Consider the following 26652-nt stretch of genomic DNA (forward strand, 5'->3'; position numbering starts at 1 on the left):
ACTAATTTGGAGTGAGGCCTAGGGGGTGGCGCCCCCAGAATCTCAGGGTTTTAAGGCATGAAATTATGATCAGACGGATGAGCATCTAGGGGCCGCCTTAGGGCCCTCGGAAGGGTCCATGGGGTAGAGCCCCGGGATTCCAGGAGAATATAATGCCATTTTAGCAGCATTTGTAAATTGCTGGTATCAAATTAGAAATAAACCATGTTTGATTTTATTTGGGGGGGGGGGTACTGGTCCCCCCCATCAGTACGCCAGTGAACGGGGAGGAGGTGACGGAAGTGACTACCCCCATAGAGCTATATGATAAGTCTTATTATATGGCTCTATGCTACCCCCTCACAGGTTTGTTGTATTACAAAATCACATTCTTTAGCAAAACTATAGTATAAAAATTACAAGCAATATACTTTTTTTCACACTTCAATTTTACTTTGTCGGTATGTAGTGTGCATTACGAAGGGTTGTAAATATATATTAGGTAAATGTTAGTAAGTAGGCAGGAAGGGACTTTTTAAAAGAGCAAGCTGAATATTCATTTTTGTACCACAGATATTATTCTATAACTCCTAATCTTGTACACATACAATGTAAACTGTGTTTACGTGATACCAACAGAATACATAATTCTACAATATTTACTCGTACATTTTGAAGGATATTAGTAAACGTCCATTTTAGGCCACAGTCCATGGGCTAGTAGTATATAGTACCCAATTTTTCACCTATCGGTCCCTTTCTGAATTGCCCACAATCTCACCCCCCCCCCCCCCCCCCAAAAAAAAAAAAAAAAAAAAAAATCAAATTGTTACATGTATGCACAATATATTGATGTGTCAACCTTCATAATGATTATTGACCTCCTTTAGATTTATATATGGAAGACTTTAGAAGACAACTGTTACAGTTCAACTATAGGGCATGCTTTAAAGCATCTTCTAATCTGTCCTGATATAAATGTAAAACGTTGTTCACATTTTGTATTCGTTGTTGAAAAACTTGCTTGCTGGCAAAAGTGTATGCATGTTTAAATTGTTGTTTGCATGTCTAGGCCGGTTAATAATAGCACGTAATGATGTTATTATTCGACACGTTATTCACATTATCATATCGATAAGCGTAACGATTTGCTTTAGTATCATATAACAAATATAACAAGTGACAAGTATGGTCTTCCTGAAAATTACATTACTATGTATATTCATCGTTATGGAAAATGTTGTATAATATACAACAATGGGCAAATATTGTTGTTTCCAGACCGATGATTTAAGTGAGAAGAACTTCATTTAATATTGAAGCTGTTGCCGTTTGTATATACATGAACTTGAAATAATAAGTAGCCTTGAAAGTGTCGCAATATATCATGTGTGATTGAGCTTGAAGTTTAATGGTGTAGATTTGTTTGAGACTATATAGCCTTTACTGAGATATATCTCCCATCAAATCAAATTTAGTGATGTTATCGAACAACTTAAACAATATCAATCTTCTATTCTCCTAAATAAATCTAAGATACTTGAAAATTGCATTACAATGTAAATTCATCGTTAGTGAAAATGTTATACAATATACAACAATGGGCAAATAATTGTTTCCAGACCAATAATTTAAGTGAGAAGAACTTACATTTTATATTGAAACTGTTGCCGTTTGTATATACATGAACTCGAAATAATAAGTAGCTTCGAAAGTGTCGCATTATCATGTGTGAGTGAGCTTGAAGTTTAATGGTGTAGATTTGTTAGAGAGTATAATAGCCTTTAGAGAGATATATCTCCAATCAAATCGAATTGAGTGATGTTATCGAACAACTTAACAATATCAATCTTCTATTCTCCTAAATAAACCTGGGAAACGTGAAAATTGCATTACAATGTAAATTCATCGTTAGTGGAAATGTAATACAATATGCAACAATGGGCAAATAATTGTTTCCAGACCAATGATTTAAGTGGGAAGAACTTACATTTTATATTGAAACTGTTGCCGTTTGTGTATACATGAAATTGAAATAATAAGTAGCCTTGAAAGTGTCGCAATATATCATGTGTGAGTGAGCTTGAATGTGTAGATTTGTTTGAGACTATATGGCCTTTACTGCTTGGGGTCCAGGGGTAAAGCCCCAAAGGGGGTCAAGGGGTGGACCCCCTGAAGCTCAGGGGTTTTAGGCGTTTAATTACGGTAAGATAAGCATATTTTAATACCTTATTTGTGACACTGTCAGGTCGTTAATTGACGTGGGGTCAAGGGGCCCCCTAAAGCTCAGGGGTTTTTACGCATTAAATTACGGTCAAATGAGCATATAGGGGCCCTCCTTATGGCCCTTAGTGGGGTCCAAGGGCAGAGCCCCTGGAAGCTCGGGGGTTTTAGGCATTTAATTACGGTCAGATAAGCATCCAGGGGCCCGCCTTATAGGGTCCATTGTAGGACCCAAGGGGTGGATCCCCCGCAAGCTCAGGGATTTTAGGTATTTAATTACGGTATGACGAGCATATATTGCGACACTTTTTCAAAAAAGTGAGGGGGCGGGGGGGGGGGGCTCGAGCCTCCCGATCCGCGGGCCTTGACACGTAGGCTTCTAAATAAGCATATTTTTGGCTGACTGTAAATTTGAGAATTTTCCATAAACGAATACGACAGTATAATTTACAAAAAAGTGAGAAATACGTGACTTTTTTTGGGGGGGGGGCAACTGCCCCAAGCCCCCATCAGTACGCCAGTGCGAGGAGCGATGGAGCATTGTGAACGAGAGGGGGCGAAGGTGACGGCACTGACTACCCCCTCACAGGTTTTTGAAGTTTTGTTGTATTAAAAAATTACTTTCCTTAGCAAAACTATATTATAAAACCAATCAATATACCTCTTTTACTTTGCTGGTAACTTGTGGGTAGTCCGAAGGGTTGTAAATATCAGTTTAGGAGGTAAGTTTTAGTATCAGTACGAAACTTGGGCACGGATGGGATTTCTATTTCCCACTCTAGACCTCTGTCATATACATGTATATTGATATCGCTATGGGAGTTGAAATGGCAAATATCAGCCTGGTGGCGGGTATTTTACCTGACTGCTAAGAAAGCATAAATGCTTGTTTTGTTAGTAAGTAACCAGACGGCCGACGGCTTTAGGTCCTCTCCGAGGGGCCTGGTAATGAGGAATAATGCCTTCCAAAAGGGCACTAGCGCCTTGACTTGGTTTCGAACCCGGGTCACCGGATTACAAGACCACTGCTCTACCGATGTTAAATTATCAGCCTGGCAAATATATACACTTAATATCTTGTATTACTCCTTACTGAAAAGAGCAAGCGGAATATTCATTTTTGTAGCACACTAGCACTGATCTATTTCTATAACTTTTAATCTTGTAAATATACAGTGTAAACTGTGCTTACCTGATACCAATGGAATATAGATTTTCTACAATATTTACTTGTATGTTTTGAAGGATATTAAGGGATGCTATAGCGAACGAGCGAGAATATTTTTTTCATTTTTATTAGTCCAAACGCTGTACTCTTGGGCCCTCCCGAGCTTATAAGTGTGTTGCAGTCTTTAGTCAGTGTTTGCTATTAATTTTTTGCACTTTTTCGGATTTCCGGGGGGACGTGTCCCCCGCCCCCCTGGGATCGCCGCCCCTGCCGACAATTAATAAGAGGACACTTTTTTTTTTTGTTGGGTCTCGAAATTTGAAAATTTGACATTTTGCTCCCTTGGGGGGGGGGGGTAAGGTCACCTTTTTTAGGTCAGCCATGGGAATAATTTTTTTTTTTATAAAAATAAATAAATAAATAAATAAAGGGGGGTTTAGGGGGGTTATGGGGGTTTACACACAGAAAATTACCAAAGGGGGGGGGGGTTAACCCCCTACCCCTGTGTACGCACCTGTACTTGACTAAACTGGCTTAATAACAGTTGTGTAAACAAAATATGCGCGGCCTGGACGTACGTACGTACGTACATTTCCGCGCGCCCAGTCTAAGAATTCAGACTCGTATTTCGAATATGCATGTAGACATGTTAAATGATTTAAATTAATGGCTATGCAGTGAATAATTGCCCCGAGGATGATTAGAAATATATTGACATTTAAGTTATACTGACATTAAACTTAATTATTGAAAATATATCGCCATTTTGTTTTAATGTGGAGATTTCGTTTGATATAGTTGCAAAATATGAGTTATTTGCAATCGATTGCAACTCAACATTTTTTGCAACGTCCCATTATAAAAAACATAACACTTCAAACATAAAACCAAACTTTTTGTTTTAAGGTTTTTCTGAAAATAAACGTTAACAAATCGAGTGGACACTTTTCGACAATCGCAGACTCATATCGCCGATCTAGGAGACGCATATCGCCGGTGGAATGCGGCGAGACGCGTCTGTACAGACGTGATTTCGCTAAGACACATAACGCCACGACACCGGCCCGGCCCCCTCTATTCAATGACGTTTGCCAAGCCTTCTGGAATGACCCCAAATCTCCCGATTACAGTTTTCCCTCATTCGTCGTTACTGTCACTTAGTCCCATTTCCTTGTCTTTCCCCCTTTCTCATCCGACTTTTCTTCCCCCCCCCCCCCCACCCCCACCCACTCAGTGTTATCTAAGGTACGCACATGTATGTTCCCTCTCTTTGAAAGCACCCCTTTATCTCCGGTGTGTAAAGTCAGTACGGGCCGGATTTTTGTGTATTACGGGCCGGACTTTGTTGCGTGAAAAGTAGCTCTTTATCTGAAATTTTGGGAACACAAATTCGGTCCCTCCGGGAGGGAGGGGGGGGGGGGGCTTTGTTCTTTATCTTTTCTCTTCTCTTTTCCTTTCTCTTCTTTTTTTTCCTTTCTCTTCTCCTTTCTTTTCTCTTCTCCTTTCTTTTCCTCCTCTTCTCCTTTCTCTTTTTCTCTTTTTTCTTCCTCTTTTTTTCTTCCTTTTGCGCCGCCAATAGGGGGCGCCGCGGCTGTTTCGGCCCCCCCCCCCCTGGATCCGCCACTGGTACTGACAATCTAGACAAAAAATATTTCATATTCCATTTTATGTGTCAAACTACAATTTTAAAGTGTATTTAACGGGGAACTTAATACAAGTCTCAAAGCATGAATGAATCAGGGAGATGTTAAAGTCACATCTCCCTGCATGAATATATTAATGAGTGTTCAGCCCATCTGCTTCAAATGGTGTAGGGTAAATTAGATCTCCTCAAATTCGAGCGGTTTCCAAACGGAATCCTGATTATATGGGGGGGGGGGGGGTTGGTACAGTAAACTTCAGTACAAGTTAGAAGTAAAGTTTTGCCACTTGATTCCAAAAAGTCTTGTGGTCACGATAACCTCCAGTGTAGAGTATTCAAGATAGTGCTCCTATATATTTCACATCCACTGGCAAATGTCTTGTACTGGTCATTACAAACAAGGCAAGGTTGCTGAATGTTAGCAACAGTCGGTCGCCATTGCTACTCTTTAAGGCCATTACAAAATATAAATGTTGAGCGTCCCCGCCCGATTCCTTTTCGGGGGCCGCCTCCTTAAAAAACAAAAAAACAAGAAAAACACTGATTAACTGGATTTATTTCTGATTTTAAAAAAATTAAAAAATAAAAACAATGCGGGCGGCCATCTTGAAAAAATAGCCTGACTGTCAGAGAAAATGTACAGAGCGGCCATTTTGAAGAAAAAAAAGGGCCTCTTCCCTATTATCTTTCAAAAAGGCAGGACGCTAAAAAAAAAATGGGGGGGGGGGGGGGGGGGCCTAATACAAGTATTCAACCGTCATGCCGTGAACCATCATGTGGCAAATTCCTCTTTCAGGTAGGACTCATAATAATTCGTGTCGCAGTTGATTCCGCTCAATTGATTCCACTGTTCGGGGATAATAGCAAAGAGAGAGAGATAAAGAATTTTTCAAGATTACCCGCGATGTATCATTATTCTTATTTATTTATCGTCACTTCAATGCCGAATATATTCTGATGACAATAAACGACCTTGTGGTATTTTGTTTACGTACCGTCACATGACAATTGCATGACATGTACATTCGTCAGAACCAGGTAATAATTTAAAAGAAAATTGAATTTGAACGCCGGACCAACCCCTTCACCCCCCCCCCCCCTCTATCTCTCTCTCTCTCTCAATATAATTGGATAAATAAACGTGCCCTTTTGCACCCTCTCCCTTTGGAGCTACGCAACTGATTTTCAACAATCTTTATCTAGTTTATTCCAGATATAGTAGGTCTTACAATGAAATTTTAAGAAAAGAATGGAAACAAGGATGATGAAGTACATGTGAATACGTTTTCCCTTTTTCTCAGATGCAAGGTAAATTTTGTTTTCATAAAATAAGGCAAATTTTTTCCCTTTCAATTCATCTTCTTAAAACTGCATTTGAATTCATCCACGGTTTTAGTTAAACTCCGTTCTCTTCACGTGAAAATCAAATACTTTACCAGAATTAAAAAATGATTTACCAATTTTTCCTTTCGTTGATCAATTAATGTTATTCCAAAAATATATATCTTCCCATATTATCTCTTCTTAAATTTATGGATCAATAATACTTCACAGAAAATATAGTTACATATATTAGGAACAATGTTTCATGAAATGTGTTTACAATAGTAAGTTTAGTCCCAACAATCTACTCAAATCGTTGCATTTTATAGATGCGAGCACAGATGTCATATAGGTTTAGTATATAAGTCTAGTACTCTTTATGTAAATCAATTATATTATATACTATTATTGTTATTTGAATGTTTTATATTTGATTTATCAATAAATGCAGAAACATCTGCTAAACAGATATTAAGTTATTGACAGGGGCGGCGAATTCTATTCCTGACTGGGGGACGAAATGCGATAATTACTAGTACATTTTAGAGGATCATATTGCTCCGATTGTGTCATTTTCGCCCGCTGGAACGTTGCCAGCACAAACCACTGACCTCTACCTCCTGGATCATCGCCCATTCCCATTCACTATACGTTACGTACTAAAAGGCTGTATTGTCTGACCGTTCATGAATATTCATGATTTTGCTTACCTCGGCAAAATGTTTGCTTTTACTAAATGGAAAAATGACGGTGGGGGTTGGATGAAATGGACATAATGAACTAAACAGAAGTGATCTATGATAATTCATGCTTCTTATCCTTCGTGTGCTTGACCTATAATCTTAAAATCGCTTGGCGAACTGAGTCCAAAGTTCGACTTGTTTCACATGTTTATTATAGGCAATGACGAGCTTGCAACCTATTTTGATCAAAATGCGGTGGGTAAACTTTCAACAGTCAATAGGACATGAGGGTTCCAATGAAAGAGCTAGTGATAACGTAAGTCGGGGTGGATGTGCTTTTCGTTTAAACCAAAAACATTTTTTTTTTTTTCGTTTTTTTGTTTAACGATTTGTTTTTGTACAATTCCATAGGCTAACATGTATGGCTGCTGACTCTGACGATAGGGGGCGTTGTGAAATGAGACTAAACTGAGCTATATGATTATGCGACAGGGGCGGCGATCCCGGGGGGGGGGGGGACGGGGGGACACGTCCCCCTCGATTTCTTTAGGGAGGATCGTCCCCCTCCCCTCAAAATTTGAAAAATTACACACAAAAAATGTGTAGCAAATACTGACTAAAGACTGCAACACACTTTTAGGCTGTGGAGGGGCCAAGAGTGCAGCGTTTTAAACAAATAAAAATGCAAAAAATCTTCTCACTGGGTAGCTACGCTTCCTCGCATAATATCCTTCAAAATGTACAAGTAAAAACCAAGAAAATTGAAGGGTGAAAAAAGTATATTACTAACGTTTATACTATAGTTTTGCTAAGGAATATAATTTTGTAATACAACAGATCTTCAGAAACCTTTGAAGGGGTAGTCACTTCCGTCACCTTCACCCCTCTCATTCACTATGCTCCCTTACATTTGCGTACTGATAGAGGCGGGGGGCTTTTAGGGCAGTTCCCTCCCAAATGAAATTTAAACGTGGTTTATTTCTAATTCGATACCAGTGATTTTAAAATGTTGTATAAATTGCATGATTTTTAACTGACCTACCGGGTGCCCTAGACCCCACTAAGGGCCCTAAGTCGGGCCCTGGTTGCTCATCTGACCGAAATTAAATGCCTAGAACGCCTGAGCTTCAGGGGGCTCTACCCCCAGGATGCTTATCTGACCGTAATAAAAGTCTAAAACCCCTGAGCTTCATAAGGCTCCTTCCCTTGACACCCGCCGGGGCTTTGCCCCTGGCCCCCACGCCAATGTACGATCCACTTTGCTTTGCTCTACCTAATCGTTAAATACTTTAACCCGCCACCGCCCCCCCCCCCACACACACTTTGAAAAACGTTCCCAGGGCCTGCGTAGCATGTAAGAGTGGTGGTGATGCGGATTTTGTTCTACCCCTCCCAAACGTTTTTGCCCATTATGCCATTGCTCCGTCGTCCCTCGCATTTCGTCCCCCCGGTCATGAAAAGAACCCGCCGCCCTGGCTATGGATAAGATCTATTAAGTAGTCACCTCTGAAAAAACTACCATTAGGGCACATACACCCAGAGAGTTGACCCCGGACAAAAACTTTCACCTACTTCAATTCCACCTGAGTATATTGTCTCATGAGTTACTTGTCCTAGGGATAGTAGTCCAGGGTTGAAAAGCGATACTTTTATCAATTTTCTACAATTTACACGAAATGTTGAATCTATTGAGTATCCTCCATGAAATCACTCCTTCCTTTTCGTATTTTAGTCTTATAAATTCGTATCAATATTGTACTTGCAATACAGAAAGCAAGTTATACTATTTTCATAATCTTGAAATTAGCAAGTTATCTGTACTGCACACAGCTGTGATGCAGAACTGATTCCGGATTACAAAATTATGCTATATGTATGTATACCACTCAGGATATAAACAAAATAAATTCCTTTCTTTTCAGTTGTGTATTTCAAAATATATGTCTCCAGTGTATGTTGGATAAGGACTGAAGAAAGTATGAATGAAGCTTTATGAATATGAACAAGTCGCAACGCAAAGTATTCTTAACATGTAACATGTATTGTACGTGGCGATGTAGTATGTACTCTCGTGAAATTGGACTTTGGTCTTTGTAAACGCAAAGCCCAATATACAAAAGAAGTGTGACAATACAGATCGAGTGTCAACAGAAATATAAAAGGAAATATCTATAATCACATGCCATTGGGTTCTTGTAAAATTTAAAATTAGATGCAATCCTTGAAACTTACTTTTGGTGGAGATAGATTGGGGATAAATAATTAGTGGAAATTCACTAAAAGTTATGGAAGCTATACTTTCAATAGGGTTATTCAAGAGAGGTTTAAAATCCAAAGAATCGATCCCGAATATGGCTATCAAACCTTTCGACTTCTACTCATCTGCATTAAGACTATTAAAATCCCTAAATCACTGACGTAATGACGTGTTTTTCATGAAAATTTGGAGATAAAGCATTTCCATTACCTATATAGGACTACGCCAAAGGGGGCATCCCCGGAGCATTTGGCGAGGGGACACAGTTCTCCGTGATTTTTTTCAAGTACCCCCCAAATTGCTCTTTTCTTAAATGATTGTTGCCCTTCTCATCTGTTGTTAGCACCACTTACTTATGCCTACCTTCCATACCCTATCAAAATCCTATAAATAAGATCTCGTAGGAATTGGAGCAGCTTCCTAAACATGCTCCCCCAGTTGTATTTATCACACTGTAAATCAAGCATCAAGAATGCACTTTTTTCAAAGTATGGTCTTGGGGGCTCCACCCCCAGGATGCTCATCTGACCGTAATAAAAGCCTTAAATCCCTGAGCTTCATAAGGCTCCGTCCCTGACACCCGCCGGGGCCTTGCCCCTGGACCCCACGCATATGTACGCTCCTCTTTGCTTTGCTTTGCTCTACCTGATCGTTAAATATTTAAACCGCCCCCACCCCCCCCCCTCCCCCACTTTGAAAACTGTTCCCAGGGCCTGCGTAATATGTTAGAGTGGTGGTGATGCGGATTTTGTTCTACCCCTCCCAAACGTTTTTGCCCATTATGCCATTGCTCCGTCGTCCCTCGCATTTCGTCCCCCCGGTCATGAAAAGAAACCGCCGCCCCTGGCTATGGATAAGATCTATTAAGTAGTCACCTCTGAAAAACTACCCTTAGGGCACATACACCCAGAGAGCTGACCCCGGACAAAAACTTTCGCCTACTTCAATTCCAAAAGAAGTGTGACAATACAGTTCGAGTGTCAACAGAAATATAAAAGGAAATATTATGTTGACGATTATATAATCACATGCCATTGGGTTCGTGTAAAATTTAAAATTAGATGCAATCCTTGAAACTTACTTTTGGGGGAGATAGATTGGGGATAAATAATTAGTGGAAATCCACTAAAAGAAACTGACAAGCTTTTTGCGCCTTTAGGAACACATATATTATAGAGCTAGAATGGTTGAAATATAAGGCCATCTTGCGTCTAAACTGTTAATATTTAACTCATCTTTGAAGAATCAGTATTATATAATAAAACTGATATGGTTCTTATCGAACGATTAGGTGTGTCACTTCGTAAAACAAATACACGCTTCTATTGTTTAGTTCAAAGTTTACAAGAAGACCGTTACTGAGAGAAGTCTTATTTGTAAGACCTAATTTCAAGAAGGCAATTTTCCAAAAAGGCAACTGATTATCGATGTTACAATGAAAATATACACATTCAAGAAGGACGTTCAATCTCCAATTGTCCAACGAGTTTTCAGTTTTGCCATGTTTGAATATTTGAACAAGCAACTTTTGCCTTTAACAATTTTTAACCAATATTTTGTTGAAGATTTAAAGATATCCTGCGTATTAAACGTGCAAAAAAACACTATATGATAGTGATTTATTGATTCATATGCTTTATTCCGATTTACTATACCAACTTGAATGAACAGTGTTGGCAGAACAAAGATATAATGTTCTGGGACTAATGCTGCGAAACGTAAATCTAAACAATATTTCGAGTTATTCTGAGAGTCTTCTTTTTCCTTCATTTTTTTCTTCCATCAATCCATGATTCCATTCTGGTTAAGGAAGAGTGGAGGAGAGGGGGCGAGAAAGCAAGGGGGAGGTTATATCAGGCGCGGATCTACGGGGGTTAGGGGTTTAAACCCCCCCCCCCCTTGGGCGGCCACCCCCCCCCCCCCCCAAAAAAGGGGGGAAAAAGAAAAAAAAGAAAGAAAAGAACGCACGCTGGAGAGAAACCCTTTCAAGAGCAAATATTGTGAGAAGATATTCAACTCATCTGGTCACTTAACCAAACACATGATAACTCTGGATATAACTGTGTATTAAACTGTTAATTGATTTAAAAAGACGTTATCATGCACTGCTTTTTATGGTCTCCATTGTGTTAATAGATGCCAGGAAAACATCACTTACGGAGTTCAAATAAACACCCCCAAAAACATCGGCTCGTGGACGATGCTCTGCATCGTCATTATTTTGGTCAAACCCTCCCCTTAGAAAAAAGCTAGATCCGCCCCTGTATATGATTAAATTAGTTTAACGGTACATAAACTAAGTGGACAGAGAGTGAGCGATACATAATTGATAATCAAACTTAGGTAGAAATAGAGGGGATAATAATGTATTATAATTCAGCATACATGAATAATCTAAAGGATGCGAGCACAGGACAAAAAGGTCTGCAAATGACAACTAAACATTAATTTTGACCTCCTATCTTTCGCGCCACGTTTGCGGTGCTTCGTTTGAGGTGCTTCGTATTTAAAGCTTGGTAAGTCGTCAGATATCTTCATTCGATAGTACAGCCGTCTGCTTGTTACATCGCAAAGCACAGCAGCAGCAAATATATCTTCATCCCGAAAACCAATCATGGTAAGTTTCAAATCTTATTGCGTTTTAAATCTTCTAGTGATTATATACCTTTAACACAACAGTGTATTTCTACTGAATTATCTATCTATATTTAGGACATTTAACTTAATTTAACTTGGTATCGCCCTTAATTCCGAATAATACAACATTCAGCCTTAATTTGAAATAGATCTGATGGTTGAAATCTGCTGTCGATCTCTCTCACAAACTCCAATCCAATTCTATTGCAAGTTAAGGTATTTGTTCACACAATTTTATTTTCTAATAGTACTCTATTCACTCGTTTTCTTGTCATCGATCGACATGTGATTTTTTTTCCTTCAGAATTTCATCCTTATTTGAAAAAGAGTCTTGTACATGTCACGTGTTATATCGTAGTACATGTAGGTCAATGGTTATATGAATTCAAATGCATGCATGATAATGTTTTGTAGAAAGAACAATTTTTGTTTATAGAGGGGAGATTCGAGCTCCTGACTATACTCTCGTCAGTATGGTTATGCATGTCGCTATCAAAAAATGTTGATGCATATCTTGAATATGATTTCATCTTCTGTCCAAAATCTGCTTCCTGGTGAACGATTTCTCATCTTAAACACTTGTGCGCCATTTCTACTTCCCCCACTGTATTGCACATCTGGATTGGGAAGAGTTTCTGTTTAAACCAACAGCAGTTAGTATAGCTTGGCAACCGTGTCTACAACCCAAATGTCATAAGATCAAAGTCCAAAGCATCTGGTGATCAATAACCATGATAACCAATTAAGTGATTGCAAAACGGGTATGGACGGCGATATTACAAGGTGGACAAGGGAGTTAAGAGAAGGCGTTTTGGGGTTAAGGGGTTGTGTATTCAGGTATTGATAATGATCTATTACGAAAGACGTTATGTTTGCTTTTGAAGATTTTCGCAATTGATAGACATCTTCATTTCTTTATTTCGACACACCTGTTGTTAAAACCTTTAACAATTCCTTTATTTGTCACGCGAAACATTGGAATGAAATAGAAGCTGAAAAATAATATCTTAATGTCTGAAGAACCAATAATAACTCTGAGCGTGGTAAAATGTCAAGAATATTAAGAATATTATATGGTCTCTGCGTTATTTTCCCAGGTACACTTTTGAAAACCCCTTGAGCAATGATATTTCTTCTTGATATACCTGCCTGCTGTGCATGTTGCCCGTGTCAAGTCTTATATCAGCTCTCCGCAATCTGATTAATTTCAATTAAGTTCAAGGAGATAGAGCGGTATGTGATATTTATCCGCCACCGTGTCTCAACTTATTCGATTTGTCGGAACGAATTAGAGTAATTTTGTTTCAATAAAGTAATATATATCAAGTCGTAGCGTTAATGTAATTCATAATGTATACTGCTAGATAGCTAATTTGAAAGGCATCAAAGTGGCGTATCCGAAAATTTATATTAAACAGGGGCACGGTAGTTTCTCCGGAGGTACTGTAAACCCATTACCCAAACTTTAATAGTTTTGTTTGTTTACTGACTCTCACGCTTTAAAATTGATAACAAGTATTGGCCATAATTGTATATGCGTTTGATTTTTATGGAATGCGAATGGATTAGATTTCACTCAAGAAAACTTGCTTATTTATTCCAGTTACTCCTGCTAAACATGTATAGATTAATGCATGTTTCAATTGGGAAAGCGGTATACTTTCTGGCCTTTTCTATATGCTTCAAAACTATAATTTAGCAGCTGATGCGAAATACGCTACACTGATTTAAACAATCCGTGAGATATCTTTCTTATCTAACAAAACTCAGGTTATTTGTTTTACTTTTAAAATAGTTGCTGGTGAAATGTTATTCTATTACTAAGACGATCGGTGAGGTATCATTTTCTTTAAAGTCAGCCCAACATTATTATTCTGTTTTACTTCATAAAATAACAGTTAAAATGTCTAAGAAAATCCTCGTGGTATCGCTTCTTTACAAACAAAACACAACAAATCCTTCAATTTCGTTTGGCATTGTTTCTACAACATATGATATAGGGAATTAAGGCTAGAAAAAATACATTTGCGTCTTCCACCAGCTTCCCCGTGACGAAGAACAATCTCTGCTTTGCAGTGGTTCAAGATTATTTTTGCTTCCAGAGTCATGGTCCGCAAATATTTGCCAAAGTGACTGGTCAATAACCTCCTATAGTTTGCATTAGTGTAGTGTTGTAAACGGCTTAGAATTACCATCTAAATGTTATGTTAGGTACTCTATATACAGTCGAAATACGACAACTTTACCAACATATTAATATTGCTTAGTAGCTGCACCAAAACCTATTACTGTACGGAATAACAATCGAACGATTTTACTTTCCTTCTGTTTTCAAAAAATTATTTGTATCAAAGGCAGCGTTGAATTTAATTTATTTATGTGAACACGATGAAACATTTGAGAGCATTTTTGCTCTTTGTAATTTAATAGAATTAAGTTTTAAGACAACACAGTTGTTTTCTACTTAGACATTTCTAATTTTACATCAATGGTATAAAATGTTAAATTGAGCGGGGAAGAATTAAAAGCTGTAATGGTTCAACTATGAACAAATAACAAGGATTGTATTGATACACACTCATTCTCATAATTCCTCAACATATTATTCATGTACCCAAGAAAGTTTCTATAACAATGCGAAGGACTTATTATTACCCCGGTCATTGGAATCGATTGCCAATCCAACCACATTAGCGCTCGCATTCTATAGGGTACCCATTTAACATCTTGGTGGGGAGTGCCAAATGTAGATTAATGGCTTTCTAAAGGATATTAGTACCGCGGTGGGACTCGAACCGTGAACCATGATATGCACAGTCTGGTGATATATCCACAATACAACGATACCTCTATGAAGGGGAAAAGGGATCATATAAAGTGCATATTCAATTTCAAAGGGGCATTTCATGTTAGCTTTATGGTTAAATCCTTTTTTCTTTCTTTATTTCTCCAGCGTGAATGTATCTCAGTCCACATCGGCCAAGCCGGAGTTCAGATCGGTAATGCCTGCTGGGAGTTGTACTGCCTGGAGCACGGCATCCAGCCTGATGGCCAGATGCCCTCAGACAAGACCATTGGAGGTGGTGATGATTCCTTCAACACCTTCTTCAGTGAGACTGGAGCTGGCAAGCACGTGCCCCGTGCCGTCTTCGTCGATCTCGAACCAACCGTAGTCGGTATGCATAATATACGGGATCTTTTGTAATGATTTTGAGTTTGTCCGGGAGTTTACATTTCATCGTTGAAACACTTACAAATCGTTTGGGCCATATTCGAGTAGATGTGCCTATATGGAGGTGCAAATCTGATATTTAACTACCTCTCCTTTTAATGTCTGATTGTATTTCCAATCCATCAATTCCTTACGATCCCAAGAGGTTTAATTAAAATATATATCTCTTGCTATATAGAATGTTAAACGACATTTATTCTAGGATTGAACATGGACACCTTAGTAAATCATCATGCCATTTTTCGTCATTGTAGATGAAGTCCGGACCGGAACTTACCGACAGCTCTTTCATCCTGAGCAGCTGATCACTGGCAAAGAGGATGCTGCCAACAACTACGCCCGTGGTCACTACACCGTCGGAAAGGAAATAATCGATATTGTTCTCGACCGAATCAGGAAACTTGCGGATCAATGCACGGGACTACAGGGTTTCCTCCTGTTCCACAGCTTCGGCGGCGGCACCGGCTCCGGGTTCACATCGCTGCTCATGGAGCGTCTCTCCGTAGATTATGGAAAGAAGTCCAAGTTAGAGTTCGCCATCTACCCAGCTCCTCAGGTTTCCACCGCTGTTGTTGAGCCATACAATTCCATCTTGACCACACACACTACCCTGGAGCACTCCGACTGTGCCTTCATGGTCGACAATGAAGCCGTCTACGATATCTGCCGCCGCAACCTCGACATCGAACGTCCCACCTACACCAATCTAAACCGTTTGATGGCTCAGATTGTCTCGTCCATCACCGCATCCCTGCGATTTGATGGCGCCCTCAATGTTGATCTTACAGAATTCCAGACCAACCTTGTGCCCTATCCACGTATCCATTTCCCTCTGGCCACCTACGCCCCTGTCATCTCTGCAGAAAAGGCCTACCATGAGCAGTTGACTGTTGCTGAGATCACCAACGCCTGCTTCGAGCCCGCCAACCAGATGGTGAAGTGCGATCCCCGTCACGGCAAGTACATGGCCTGCTGTCTCCTGTACCGTGGTGATGTCGTCCCCAAGGATGTCAACGCCGCCATCGCTACCATCAAGACCAAGCGTACCATCCAATTCGTTGACTGGTGTCCAACTGGCTTCAAGGTCGGTATCAACTACCAGCCACCCACCGTCGTTCCTGGTGGCGATCTCGCCAAGGTTCAGCGTGCCGTCTGCATGTTGAGCAACACCACCGCCATCGCCGAGGCCTGGGCCCGTCTCGACCACAAGTTCGATCTGATGTACGCCAAGCGTGCTTTCGTCCATTGGTACGTCGGAGAGGGTATGGAGGAAGGAGAGTTCTCCGAGGCTCGTGAGGATTTGGCTGCTCTCGAGAAGGACTACGAAGAAGTCGGTGTCGACTCGGTCGACGAAGAAGGAGAAGAAGAAGGAGAGGAATATTAAAGAAGTTCCCAACATGATGATTATGTCTTTCAAATTTAAGAAAGCACACATTCATAACCTTACAAAAGGAAAGGTTCTTTCTAAGACGTCCTACTACATACCCACAGTATTGCATATGTACTTCACTACATGTCACATAATGTTTTAATGCTTTAAACTAAATCATTTCTAATGCAAGCTTGTAGAAAGGTCAATCTGTAAAAGTTGTGGGTATAATTGAAACCTTGTCAATTACTGTTAGTAACAAAACTCCGTAATTTTGTTTAATTTTACACACAATCCCTTAATTAATCAGGCACGATATCATTCTAATGGCTCATTAGCTTCGCATCTATCTTTCTGTGATAAACATCTTATTCAAACCATTTGCATAGTATTTACCCCAAAAAAACACATTTTGCCTGAATTATTATTATCTTGGCAGTGTCAAGTAAAAGACACACTTAATAAATTAGGAAATGGATTGTTCATGACAATTAATCTATTTATTATGGTCTTCTACCCTTTACCAATTTCCAAGTCAACGTTCACATCTCGTTCCTCGTTAGATCTTAGATGTGACACATTTTACGCACAACTGGATTCACAAGAAAGGATTTAGTTGCTGTCGGCATTGTAAGCACACGAAAGCAAGTTGTAGCACACGGTGCATTTCGTATGGTTCTGCTAGTGCACAATAAAGAGTATTGTTTTTGAAAATAAAGAATACTGCTGTCATGTATAATATGTTTTGGGAAGAATATAGAATTGTAACAAGTTTCGTTCTGTACCAGACGGAAACAAAAATCCGGAGTGTGATCCCCGACAACTACCCCTGACCATAACGTCAAGGAATTACACTATTTACCTTAACAGAACAATAAATGAGGTAACAAGACCACGTGGTAGGTATATGGGGATAAAACTCCAAGATGGTAGTTTTCCAAGGGTAATTGTCCATGTTGGTATTTTTTCGGGGATCAGAGTAGATAGTTCGTTCTAGAATCGATCGAGAGAGAGAGAGAGAGAGAGAGAGAGGGAGAGAGAGAGAGAGAGAGAGAGAAGGAAGACGAAGTTAGATCGTTATGTCAAATTTCATTGTGCAAAATGAATTACCAAGAATATTGATATTTTTTAACAGCTTTATACAGTTATTATACACATACATTACACGCGGACACACACAAAATAATATTAAATAAAATACCATGTACATCATTCTATATGTCCGAGAATGTGTGTGCGAGTATGTATTGGTGTGCGTGTGCGTGCGCGCGCGTGTGTGTGTGTGTGGGTATGTGTGTATGAGTTTGGATGTGGATGTGTGTGTGTTTTAAAACGACAGAGAACCCATAGGCATTTACATAACTTTTTTGTATCCATTTCATTAATGAAGCAATTTATTTTTGCTAATTAACGAACCCATGAACGTGACGAAACTAGAACTGATGACTCAGTGGTAGAGCAGTGGTCACGTAACCGGGAGGTTCTGTGTTCGAAACCAAGTCGATGCGATAGTGCTCTTTGATAAGGCATTAATACTCATTACCAAGTCCCTCGGTCATAGAACGGCGAGATGATCGGGACATTTTGCATTAACATGCATTGATTTCTTTATTACATCTAAACGCTAAATATACGTATATAAAAAAGGGGTCACACATTTATTTGCTCGGATCGCAATCTTTAAGATTTGAGAGTTGCGAATATGCGAAATAAGCAGCCAGCCAGCCAGATGTGAAGATATCATTTCGCAATAACATAGGGTTATATACCGAAACCTAAAGTTAAAATAAACTGGCCCGTTACATGAAGCTTTTGATAATGCTGATGGTGATGACAGTTTTTAAACATAAAACTCATCGACCGATGAACGATGTTCACCTTGAAAATAATAAACTGTTTTATTACGCACATCATAGTACTGACTCATTTCTATGCGCCTCGCGCAATAATTAGTTATTAATGCAACGTCCATTGTTGGTGATCAAAAACTGAGAGGAAATTAATTTATGTCGTCGCTGCAATTTGTGCCATTATTCACATGGCATTTGACGTTGCTATTGAATAAATTATTCAGAGAGAATCGGTTGTTGAGGGGATCGGCCAATTTGTGGAGACTCATCTCTACTGTGTATGACTCATGGGCGTGACTTGGGGGTATATAAAACGACTGCTTGGATACAGGCCGTCTGCATAATTATTTCGGCCGAGCCCTGATCACTGTGTTTCATCGCAAGACACGACGTTAACCACCGTACCAACATGGTGAGTTCTGTATTCAAATTTGAAATGTTTTGGATGATATGTGTCAATGGTGGTTGGAGTATAATTATGTTGACAAGAAGAATAGTATTATTGTTGATGTTCTCACGTTGGCATGTCTTGTATAGCTGACGCCATTACGTTCATGATGAACTATAAAGAGTTGAAAGATGATGTGGGCGTGTCTCCTCATTGCAAATCCATCGTTTCAATCTCATGAGGGTAAATGCTTAGAGTACATCCAAGATGGAGAGTGGGGATGAGTAGGACGAGTATGGGATGTATGATGAAGCCTTTAATGAAAACGAATACATGATTTGTGATTAAAGGTAAAGACCAGTATTGGAAACGCCCCAATTTCAAAAAATGACATGAAAGCTCTCATTACCAATCATGACTGTGAAAGAATATGTTTTGACTAATACACGATGATAAAAAATTTGCTGGGAAACCGCCTACTAATTCATATATTTGGTAAATTTGTTTCTCTCATGGTCTGTAAGAGATATAGGGTAGTCCCATATACATATTTCTGTGTATAGTGCTTGTAACTTTACGAAGAATGGGCCAAATTTCTTATCATTTTGATGATTCCAGAACCTTGCAGATGCTAGATGATCAACCCTTTCTGATCGATTCCACATCGTTTCTTTTACAATGCGATCGCATGACCATAACTGGTCTTTACCTTTAATGAATGCCCAATACTTTGGATTCATCATCAAATTCTGATCATAGACTACTTAGGAAGAAATGGTGAACACATAATGACGGGGATGAGGGGGGGGGAGATATTTATTGCCATGATGCCATTCATCTTCATCTTTGCAATCTTTTCATCATGTTTATGAATCGTGTTGAAAACAAATTTATTTACTGTGACTAGAAATTAGTATCAGAGTAGTAACTCTTTACGGTTTCGGTGATTTAGTTTGCCTGCCCCATTCCTGGCAACTTGTAAATGCTCATGGGAATCACGATAATGTTTTTTTTTGTAATGATTTTCATCCTTTGTTTTGTATGATTTGTTTTTCTATGTAATTCTTTTGTATACACTTTGTTTTGCCAAATAAATAAATAATAATAATAATAGTAATAATAACAATAATAATAATAATAATAATAGCAATAATAATAATAACTTTATTAATTGTAATATGACCTGAGAGCATCTAGTTGGCAAGACCGAGTGGAATATCTTCCCCTCGATATCAAAAACTGCTATTCTGTGGTTCATTGATTCATATATCATTTTTTCAATTTTAAATGCATATACATGGTACCTTAAGATTGGCAAAAACCTGCTATTAATTTGAGTACGTAGAAAAATATGTATTTGCGTAAATCTGATAACAATACCCCCCCCCCCTCCCCCCCCCCCCTCCATAGATCATTCATTAAAATGAAACAGCTTGGTAAAAACCGCAACACCCTTACTCTTTTGCGTTCCCGTGTTCGTTCTGAAATAAGATTTCAGGAAAGATAAAACAATTGAGCTACAGTACCTCCACTGTTTTAACACGTACGATCATTTTAGGGAATGATCAGGAAAATATTCCGCTTTGATGAGTCATGAATGGGTTGCCGTGGATGAAGAGAGGGAGAGGCATCCATTAAAGTACGGGCATATGGATGCTCTGTGGTGGTAAACACAGAGCGACTATTGCGCTGGCAAGGACATCCTGAATAGATCCATGCAGCGGTTGCCAGGGGTTACGAGTATTTGTCCATGTTGCTCATTCGATCGCGGTTCATATTAGGCGGGAAATAATTGCTGGATTTAACCATATATTTGTTGCCGTTAACAACGGTACAACACTGTCTGGTGCAGAAGCTGGCCTTGGTAGATTTGTCTAGATGCCACGGTCGTTGCTAAAGAAGTACAAGTGGGGGGGGGGGGTATAAATCAGGGGCGTAAATCCCGGGGGATGGGGGGGGGGCTGCATCCCCCTGGCTTGAAGTAGGGGGATGGCCTGTACAATCATCCCCCCCCCCTGAGATTACAAAAAAAAAAGGAAGAAGAAGAAGGGGAAAAAATGTGATGGTTTCACTTTCAGCATAATGCATTGGAAATGATTTTTTTTTTTAATGTATGTATAACTGTATAGCCTACACGTATACAGTATGTCACGATCATAAAGAGTAGTTGCGCGACGTGCGCGAACAAGCACTTCATAAACTTCAGAATAATTTTTCGTTATTTTGTAAGGTATTATTAAAGCCTAGACGTAAAGTGCGCCAGCACGCAAGCGCTTAAAAGTGCAATCATGTACAGTAGATGCCCGGCTCTCCTCCCCCCACTCAGTGTTATTCAGGGTACGAGTATGCTCGTTCCCTCCCTTTGAAAGCACCCCCCCCCCACCCCTATCTCAGGACTGCCAACATTTCTGAATCCCCCTTTCGTCGGCTTTTCGCCGGCTTTTCGCTAGCTTTTCCTGCCTTGGAGACCCCCCCCCCAAAAAAAAAAGTCCGGAACACTGCTAAATGTACCACCCCCCCCCCCCCCTCAATTTCAGGTGAGCTCTAGTCGATCGAGGGGGACTGGGGGCTGGGGCCAATGTTTTTACTTTTCAAAATGAAATAATCCTGAATGAGCTTTCAAAGCTAGCAGTTTCAGGAATTTGATCCCGGGATTCGATCAATTTTTCTATGATATTCAAAATATATTATAACCCTCTTTTTACATTTCTCAGGAGTCCAAAGAGAGAGAGCTAAAAACCCACTCTCCGGGTGAAAAATCAAATACATCCCCCTTTTTTTTACAATTTTCGGGCTGGATTTTGTCGCGTGGTTGTCATTTGTTCACACCTAAAACTTAAGGGACGAGGGGATGATATTTAAGGGCTGCAATGCATGTGATGTTTGTGTCTATGAATGAATGAATTTGTTGTTTATATTGAATGAATTTAATTGAATTCAGATAAATAGTGCTTAATAAGAGTCGAAATGGTGCAACGAATCGTCTTCTGTCTGTAATATTTCAATCAAACGTCTAAGCTTTTCGCGCTTCGCGCGGGAAGGGGAAAATGAATTCAGACGAGAATTAAGAGTCGAGAACAGTACACCCAATCGTCTGCTTTCTCTAATAATTTAAGGAAACGTCAAGGCTTCCGCGCTTCGCGCGAGAGGGGGAAACTGAATTGAGATAAATAGGGCTTATTAAGAGTCGAAAACGGTACACGAATCGTCTTCTTTCTATATATATAATAATTAAATCAAACGTCTAAGCTCTTTGCGCTTCGCGCGGGAAGGGGATACTAAATTAAGACGAGAATTAAGAGTCGAGAACAGCACACCCAATCGTCTGCTTTCTCTAATAATTTAAGAAAACTTCAGGGCTTCCGTGCTTCGCGCGAGAGGGGGGAACTGAATTGAGATAAATAGGGCTTATTAAGAGTCGAGAACGGTACAGCGAATCGTCTGCTTTCTCTAATAATTTAATGAAACGTCAAAACTTCCGCACTTCGCGCGGGAAGGCTGAATTTAGACGAGAATTAAGAGTCGAGAACAGTACACCCAATCGTCTGCTTTCTCTAATAATTTAAGGAAACGTCAAGGCTTCCGCGCTTCGCGCGAGAGGAGGGAACTGAATTCAGATAAATAGGGCTTTTTAAGAGTCGAAAACGGTACAGCGAATCGTCTGCTTTCTCTAATAATTTAATGAAACGTCAAAACTTCCGCACTTCGCGCGGGAAGGCTGAATTTAGACGAGAATTAAGAGTCGAGAACAGTACACCCAATCGTCTGCTTTCTCTAAAAAATTTAAGGAAACGTCAAGGCTTCCGCGCTTCGCGTGAGAGGAGGGAACTGAATTAAGATAAATAGGGCTTTTTAAGAGTCGAAAACGGTACAGCGAATCGTCTGCTTTCTCTAATAATTTAATAAAACGTCAAAACTTCCGCGCTTCGCGCGGGAAGGCTGAATTTAGACGAGAATTAAGAGTCGTGAACAGTACACCCAATCGTCTGCTTTCTCTAAAAATTTAAGGAAACGTCAAGGCTTCCGCTCTTCGCGCGAGAGGGGGAAACTGAGTTCGTTTGTATGTGTGTGTGTGCGTGTGTGTGTGTGTGTGTGTGTTGTGTGGGCGTGCGCGATCGCGCGCGCTTGCGTAAATTAGTGTGGGCGCGCGTGTGCTCGTGCTAGTATGTGATGGCTATCGCCGATCATCCCCCCCACCCTCGATACGGATTTACGCCCCTGGTATAAATACATCGGCGAAATGCCTGACGGAGAAATATTTCATCGTGCGATGTTAAAGCACTACACGGTTATTTACCACTATCAACATTTTAAGTTTTAACCCAAATTTCAGTATATGGGAATAATTGTGTTTTTTTATATTTTTGTTCACTACAGCGTGAATGTATCTCTCTCCATGTCGGCCAAGCCGGAGTCCAGATGGGCAATGCCTGCTGGGAGCTGTACTGCCTGGAGCACGGCATCCAGCCTGATGGCCAGATGCCCTCAGACAAGACCATCGGAGGTGGTGACGACTCCTTCAACACCTTCTTCAGTGAGACTGGAGCCGGCAAGCACGTTCCCCGTGCCGTGTTTGTTGACCTTGAGCCAACTGTTGTTGGTAAGAATCTAAGCAGTTTGTTTAGTGACGTACCTGATCGAAATGTTGCTAAAATAGGAAAAGATAGAGTAAGTCTTCTGTCAATCCCATGCTAAAAAACAGTCAACAAGAACTCCTGATTTTTCTTCCGAATCAGATGCAGACATTTAAGTCGTCAATTCGCCACCAGGGTGTGAATAGTTGAAGGTATGAAATCCTAAAGTACATAATAATAACTTCAATGCAGTAAGATAAAAAAAATGTCATGTGCATTTTGAAGATAATGCCGTCGACTTAACTAGTCGAAGGAGTAACATATCGAACTCTTTTCTTTTTGTTTAGACGAAGTTCGTACCGGCACTTACCGTCAGCTTTTCCACCCAGAGCAGCTGATTACCGGCAAGGAGGATGCTGCTAACAACTACGCCCGTGGTCACTACACCGTCGGAAAAGAGATGATCGATATAGTCTTGGACAGGGTCAGGAAGTTGGCTGACCAGTGTACAGGTCTCCAAGGATTCCTCATCTTCCACAGCTTCGGTGGCGGCACAGGCTCTGGATTTACATCTCTTCTCATGGAACGTCTCTCTGTCGACTACGGAAAGAAGTCCAAGCTTGAGTTCGCCATCTACCCAGCGCCTCAGATCTCCACTGCCGTGGTCGAGCCCTACAACTCCATCCTTACCACTCACAACACCCTGGAGCACTCCGACTGTGCATTCATGGTCGACAACGAGGCCATCTACGACATATGCCGTCGTAACCTTGACATCGAGCGACCGACTTACACCAATCTGAACCGTCTTATCGGGCAGATCGTATCATCAATCACTGCTTCTCTGCGATTCGATGGCGCCCTCAATGTTGACCTAACGGAGTTCCAGACAAATTTAGTGCCCTATCCGCGAATCCACTTTCCTATGGCTACTTACGCTCCAGTCATCTCTGCCGAAAAGGCGTATCACGAGCAACTAAGCACTTCGGAAATCACCAACGCCTGCTTCGAGCCCGCCAACCAGATGGTGAAGTGCGATCCCCGCCACGGCAAGTACATGGCCTGCTGTCTCCTGTACCGTGGTGATGTCGTCCCCAAGGATGTCAACGCCGCCATCGCTACCATCAAGACCAAGCGCACCATCCAATTCGTCGACTGGTGTCCAACTGGCTTCAAGGTCGGTATCAACTACCAGCCACCCACCGTCGTCCCTGGTGGGGATCTCGCCAAGGTTCAGCGTGCCGTCTGCATGTTGAGCAATACCACCGCCATTGCCGAGGCCTGGGCCCGTCTCGACCACAAGTTCGATCTGATGTACGCCAAGCGTGCTTTCGTCCATTGGTATGTCGGAGAGGGTATGGAGGAAGGAGAGTTCTCCGAAGCTCGTGAAGACCTGGCTGCTCTTGAAAAAGATTATGAAGAAGTCGGTCACGATTCTCAAGAAGCAGAAGATGAAGAAGAGGGAGGAGATGAATACTAAGCATTGACGTTAATTTTCACTTAATTTATTTGACTCTGATGTTGATTTCAGCAATGCTGTACGTATGACATTCTATTGATTGCTTTGCAATACTGTTTCTATCCTGTATATGTGTTTGAGTGTTCATATAACATCAAAAATATATCTATGTAATCTTCAAATGTCATGTCGTATAAATTAAGAAAAAATTATGCTCTATGTAATGCGATCTAATGGCAGTGGAAATGTTTGGACTTTATTTCGTGTGTGATACAACCTCGATGTGTGTGTGCCGTATATCTTTTCTTCTACTCTTTGATTGAACTACTGACAGTCAGCTAGTAGACAGATTACTTTCTGATCGCTGTTACGTCCTTAATGAATAAACAGGTAATTTCCTTCGCTGCTAAAAGCCCTACTTGATTACCACAAAATATAATATCATAGACTATATTGACTGCTATGAGAGGCAAACCTGTTTCTATGGGCTCAAGGGGACGTTACATCTTGCTATGGCCCATAGTAAAAGGACGTATATAAAAATGCATAGTTAATCACCTTTCCTTTTAAGGTAAACATAGGAACACTTGTAAAACGACTACGGATAGATTATCCATCTCACCTGAGAAAATTACGGTGACGAAACAAAAAATTATAATAATGATAATGATAATAAAAAATAGTCATATTTGAATAGCGCTTAACACGAATAATGTTTGTAAAGCCCACCGCACTATACGACCTGACTACGATCCGATTTTGGTAGAATTTGCAATTGCATTTGATATGAACTTTTATGACTGGTAAAATCTTAACTGCCGAGGATCTAAATAGTCATATGATTAGTGATATCAAACATTTCAATGAATTCAAGTATCTTTGGAGAAGAACAATCTAAGTCGGCTCAGAATCGTAGTGACATCGCACCAGTAGTGTGATTGTCTACGATTAGAAGCCGATTCGGATTAATTCTGACTAGGAGAGTTAAACGCACTAAAATTCTGGTTGTTCGTATCCATATCATTATTTAGAACCTAGATCTCAAAATATAAATTTTGTTTAGATTTCGATAATTAATATAATTGCCATTTCTTCTAAGTCGGATCGCAGGAGGATCGCAGGAGGGTCGTATAGTGTGCGGTGGGCTTATCCAGCAAGACCATTGTATGACGCCATTTCGGTCTCCCATACGTTACCATGTACAGTGAGGTTATGAATATAAATTTATATCAGTTTACTTTTCCCTTTGATCTTTATAAAGTTTATAAGGTTATTAGCTTAAGACAATAATCAGATGTTAGATGACGGTCGATACCGTGTGAGACAAAATAGCTTGGACTTGGCCTAGTACATTAACGTGAGTTTGAAGCGATCATCAAGAACAACTACCTGGAACAAGATAAGTTTAACATGAGATTAATATTGAGATCAATCTACAGTGGAAGAGATCAATCTACAGTGGAACAAATTATTTTTAATGAGAAAAATAAAGTAACCTTGACAACTGTTGAATTAACTTTACAGTTGTATGAAATAAAACTAGGTGAAGTTAATGTGATGGTGTCATTAAGCTGAATTAAATAGATCAGTCATTATAGATCAATTCAATAGAACAAGATGAAAGTGTATAATTACGATCAAGTCAGCATGGTCATTGAACAAAGTACACTATATCAGAGATTATCATCCAGATTAATTGGATATAAGGAAGATCAAAATGCAATTGAAATGACATTATTAACAAAACACTTTGAAATCCATCCCATAAACATTATTTTCTTCCCCAAACAGGTATTGACAAGTGAGTAATAAACTTTTGAGTTATTTCTTTGCAATAATGTGAAATCTCTATGTCGTGGTAATCTTTA

The 26652-nt window shown here is 40.0% G+C and overlaps 2 protein-coding genes across 2 annotated transcripts; both read left to right on the forward strand.

Moving 5' to 3' along the window:
* The first annotated feature begins 11799 nt into the window (after positions 1-11799).
* Positions 11800-17047, forward strand: LOC762594 (tubulin alpha-1C chain). The gene is given in 4 exon segments (XM_030995275.1): positions 11800-11892; positions 14866-15088; positions 15399-16495; positions 16497-17047. Coding segments are annotated over 4 exon segments (1503 nt in total). The 5' UTR covers positions 11800-11889; the 3' UTR covers positions 16677-17047.
* Positions 17048-18691: 1644 nt separating this feature from the next.
* LOC115918108 (tubulin alpha-1 chain-like) lies at positions 18692-26434 on the forward strand. Its single transcript, XM_030995276.1, has 3 exons — positions 18692-18775; positions 23129-23351; positions 23673-26434. Exons 1-3 carry the CDS (start codon positions 18773-18775, stop codon positions 24803-24805), a joined length of 1359 nt encoding a protein of 452 aa, XP_030851136.1. The 5' UTR covers positions 18692-18772; the 3' UTR covers positions 24806-26434.
* Positions 26435-26652: the final 218 nt, after the last annotated feature.

The sequence above is a fragment of the Strongylocentrotus purpuratus genome, unplaced genomic scaffold, assembly GCF_000002235.5.
Source record: "Strongylocentrotus purpuratus isolate Spur 01 unplaced genomic scaffold, Spur_5.0 spur5_scaffold_21, whole genome shotgun sequence".
NCBI classification, from domain to species: Eukaryota; Metazoa; Echinodermata; class Echinoidea; order Camarodonta; family Strongylocentrotidae; genus Strongylocentrotus; species Strongylocentrotus purpuratus.

What these genes read in the sequence shown, in the direction of transcription:
- LOC115918108 (XM_030995276.1), top strand. An exon ending in CCTTGAGCCAACTGTTGTTG is followed by an intron (nt 23,352 to 23,672) that starts GTAAGAATCTAA and finishes CTTTTTGTTTAG; the next exon opens with ACGAAGTTCGTACCGGCACT.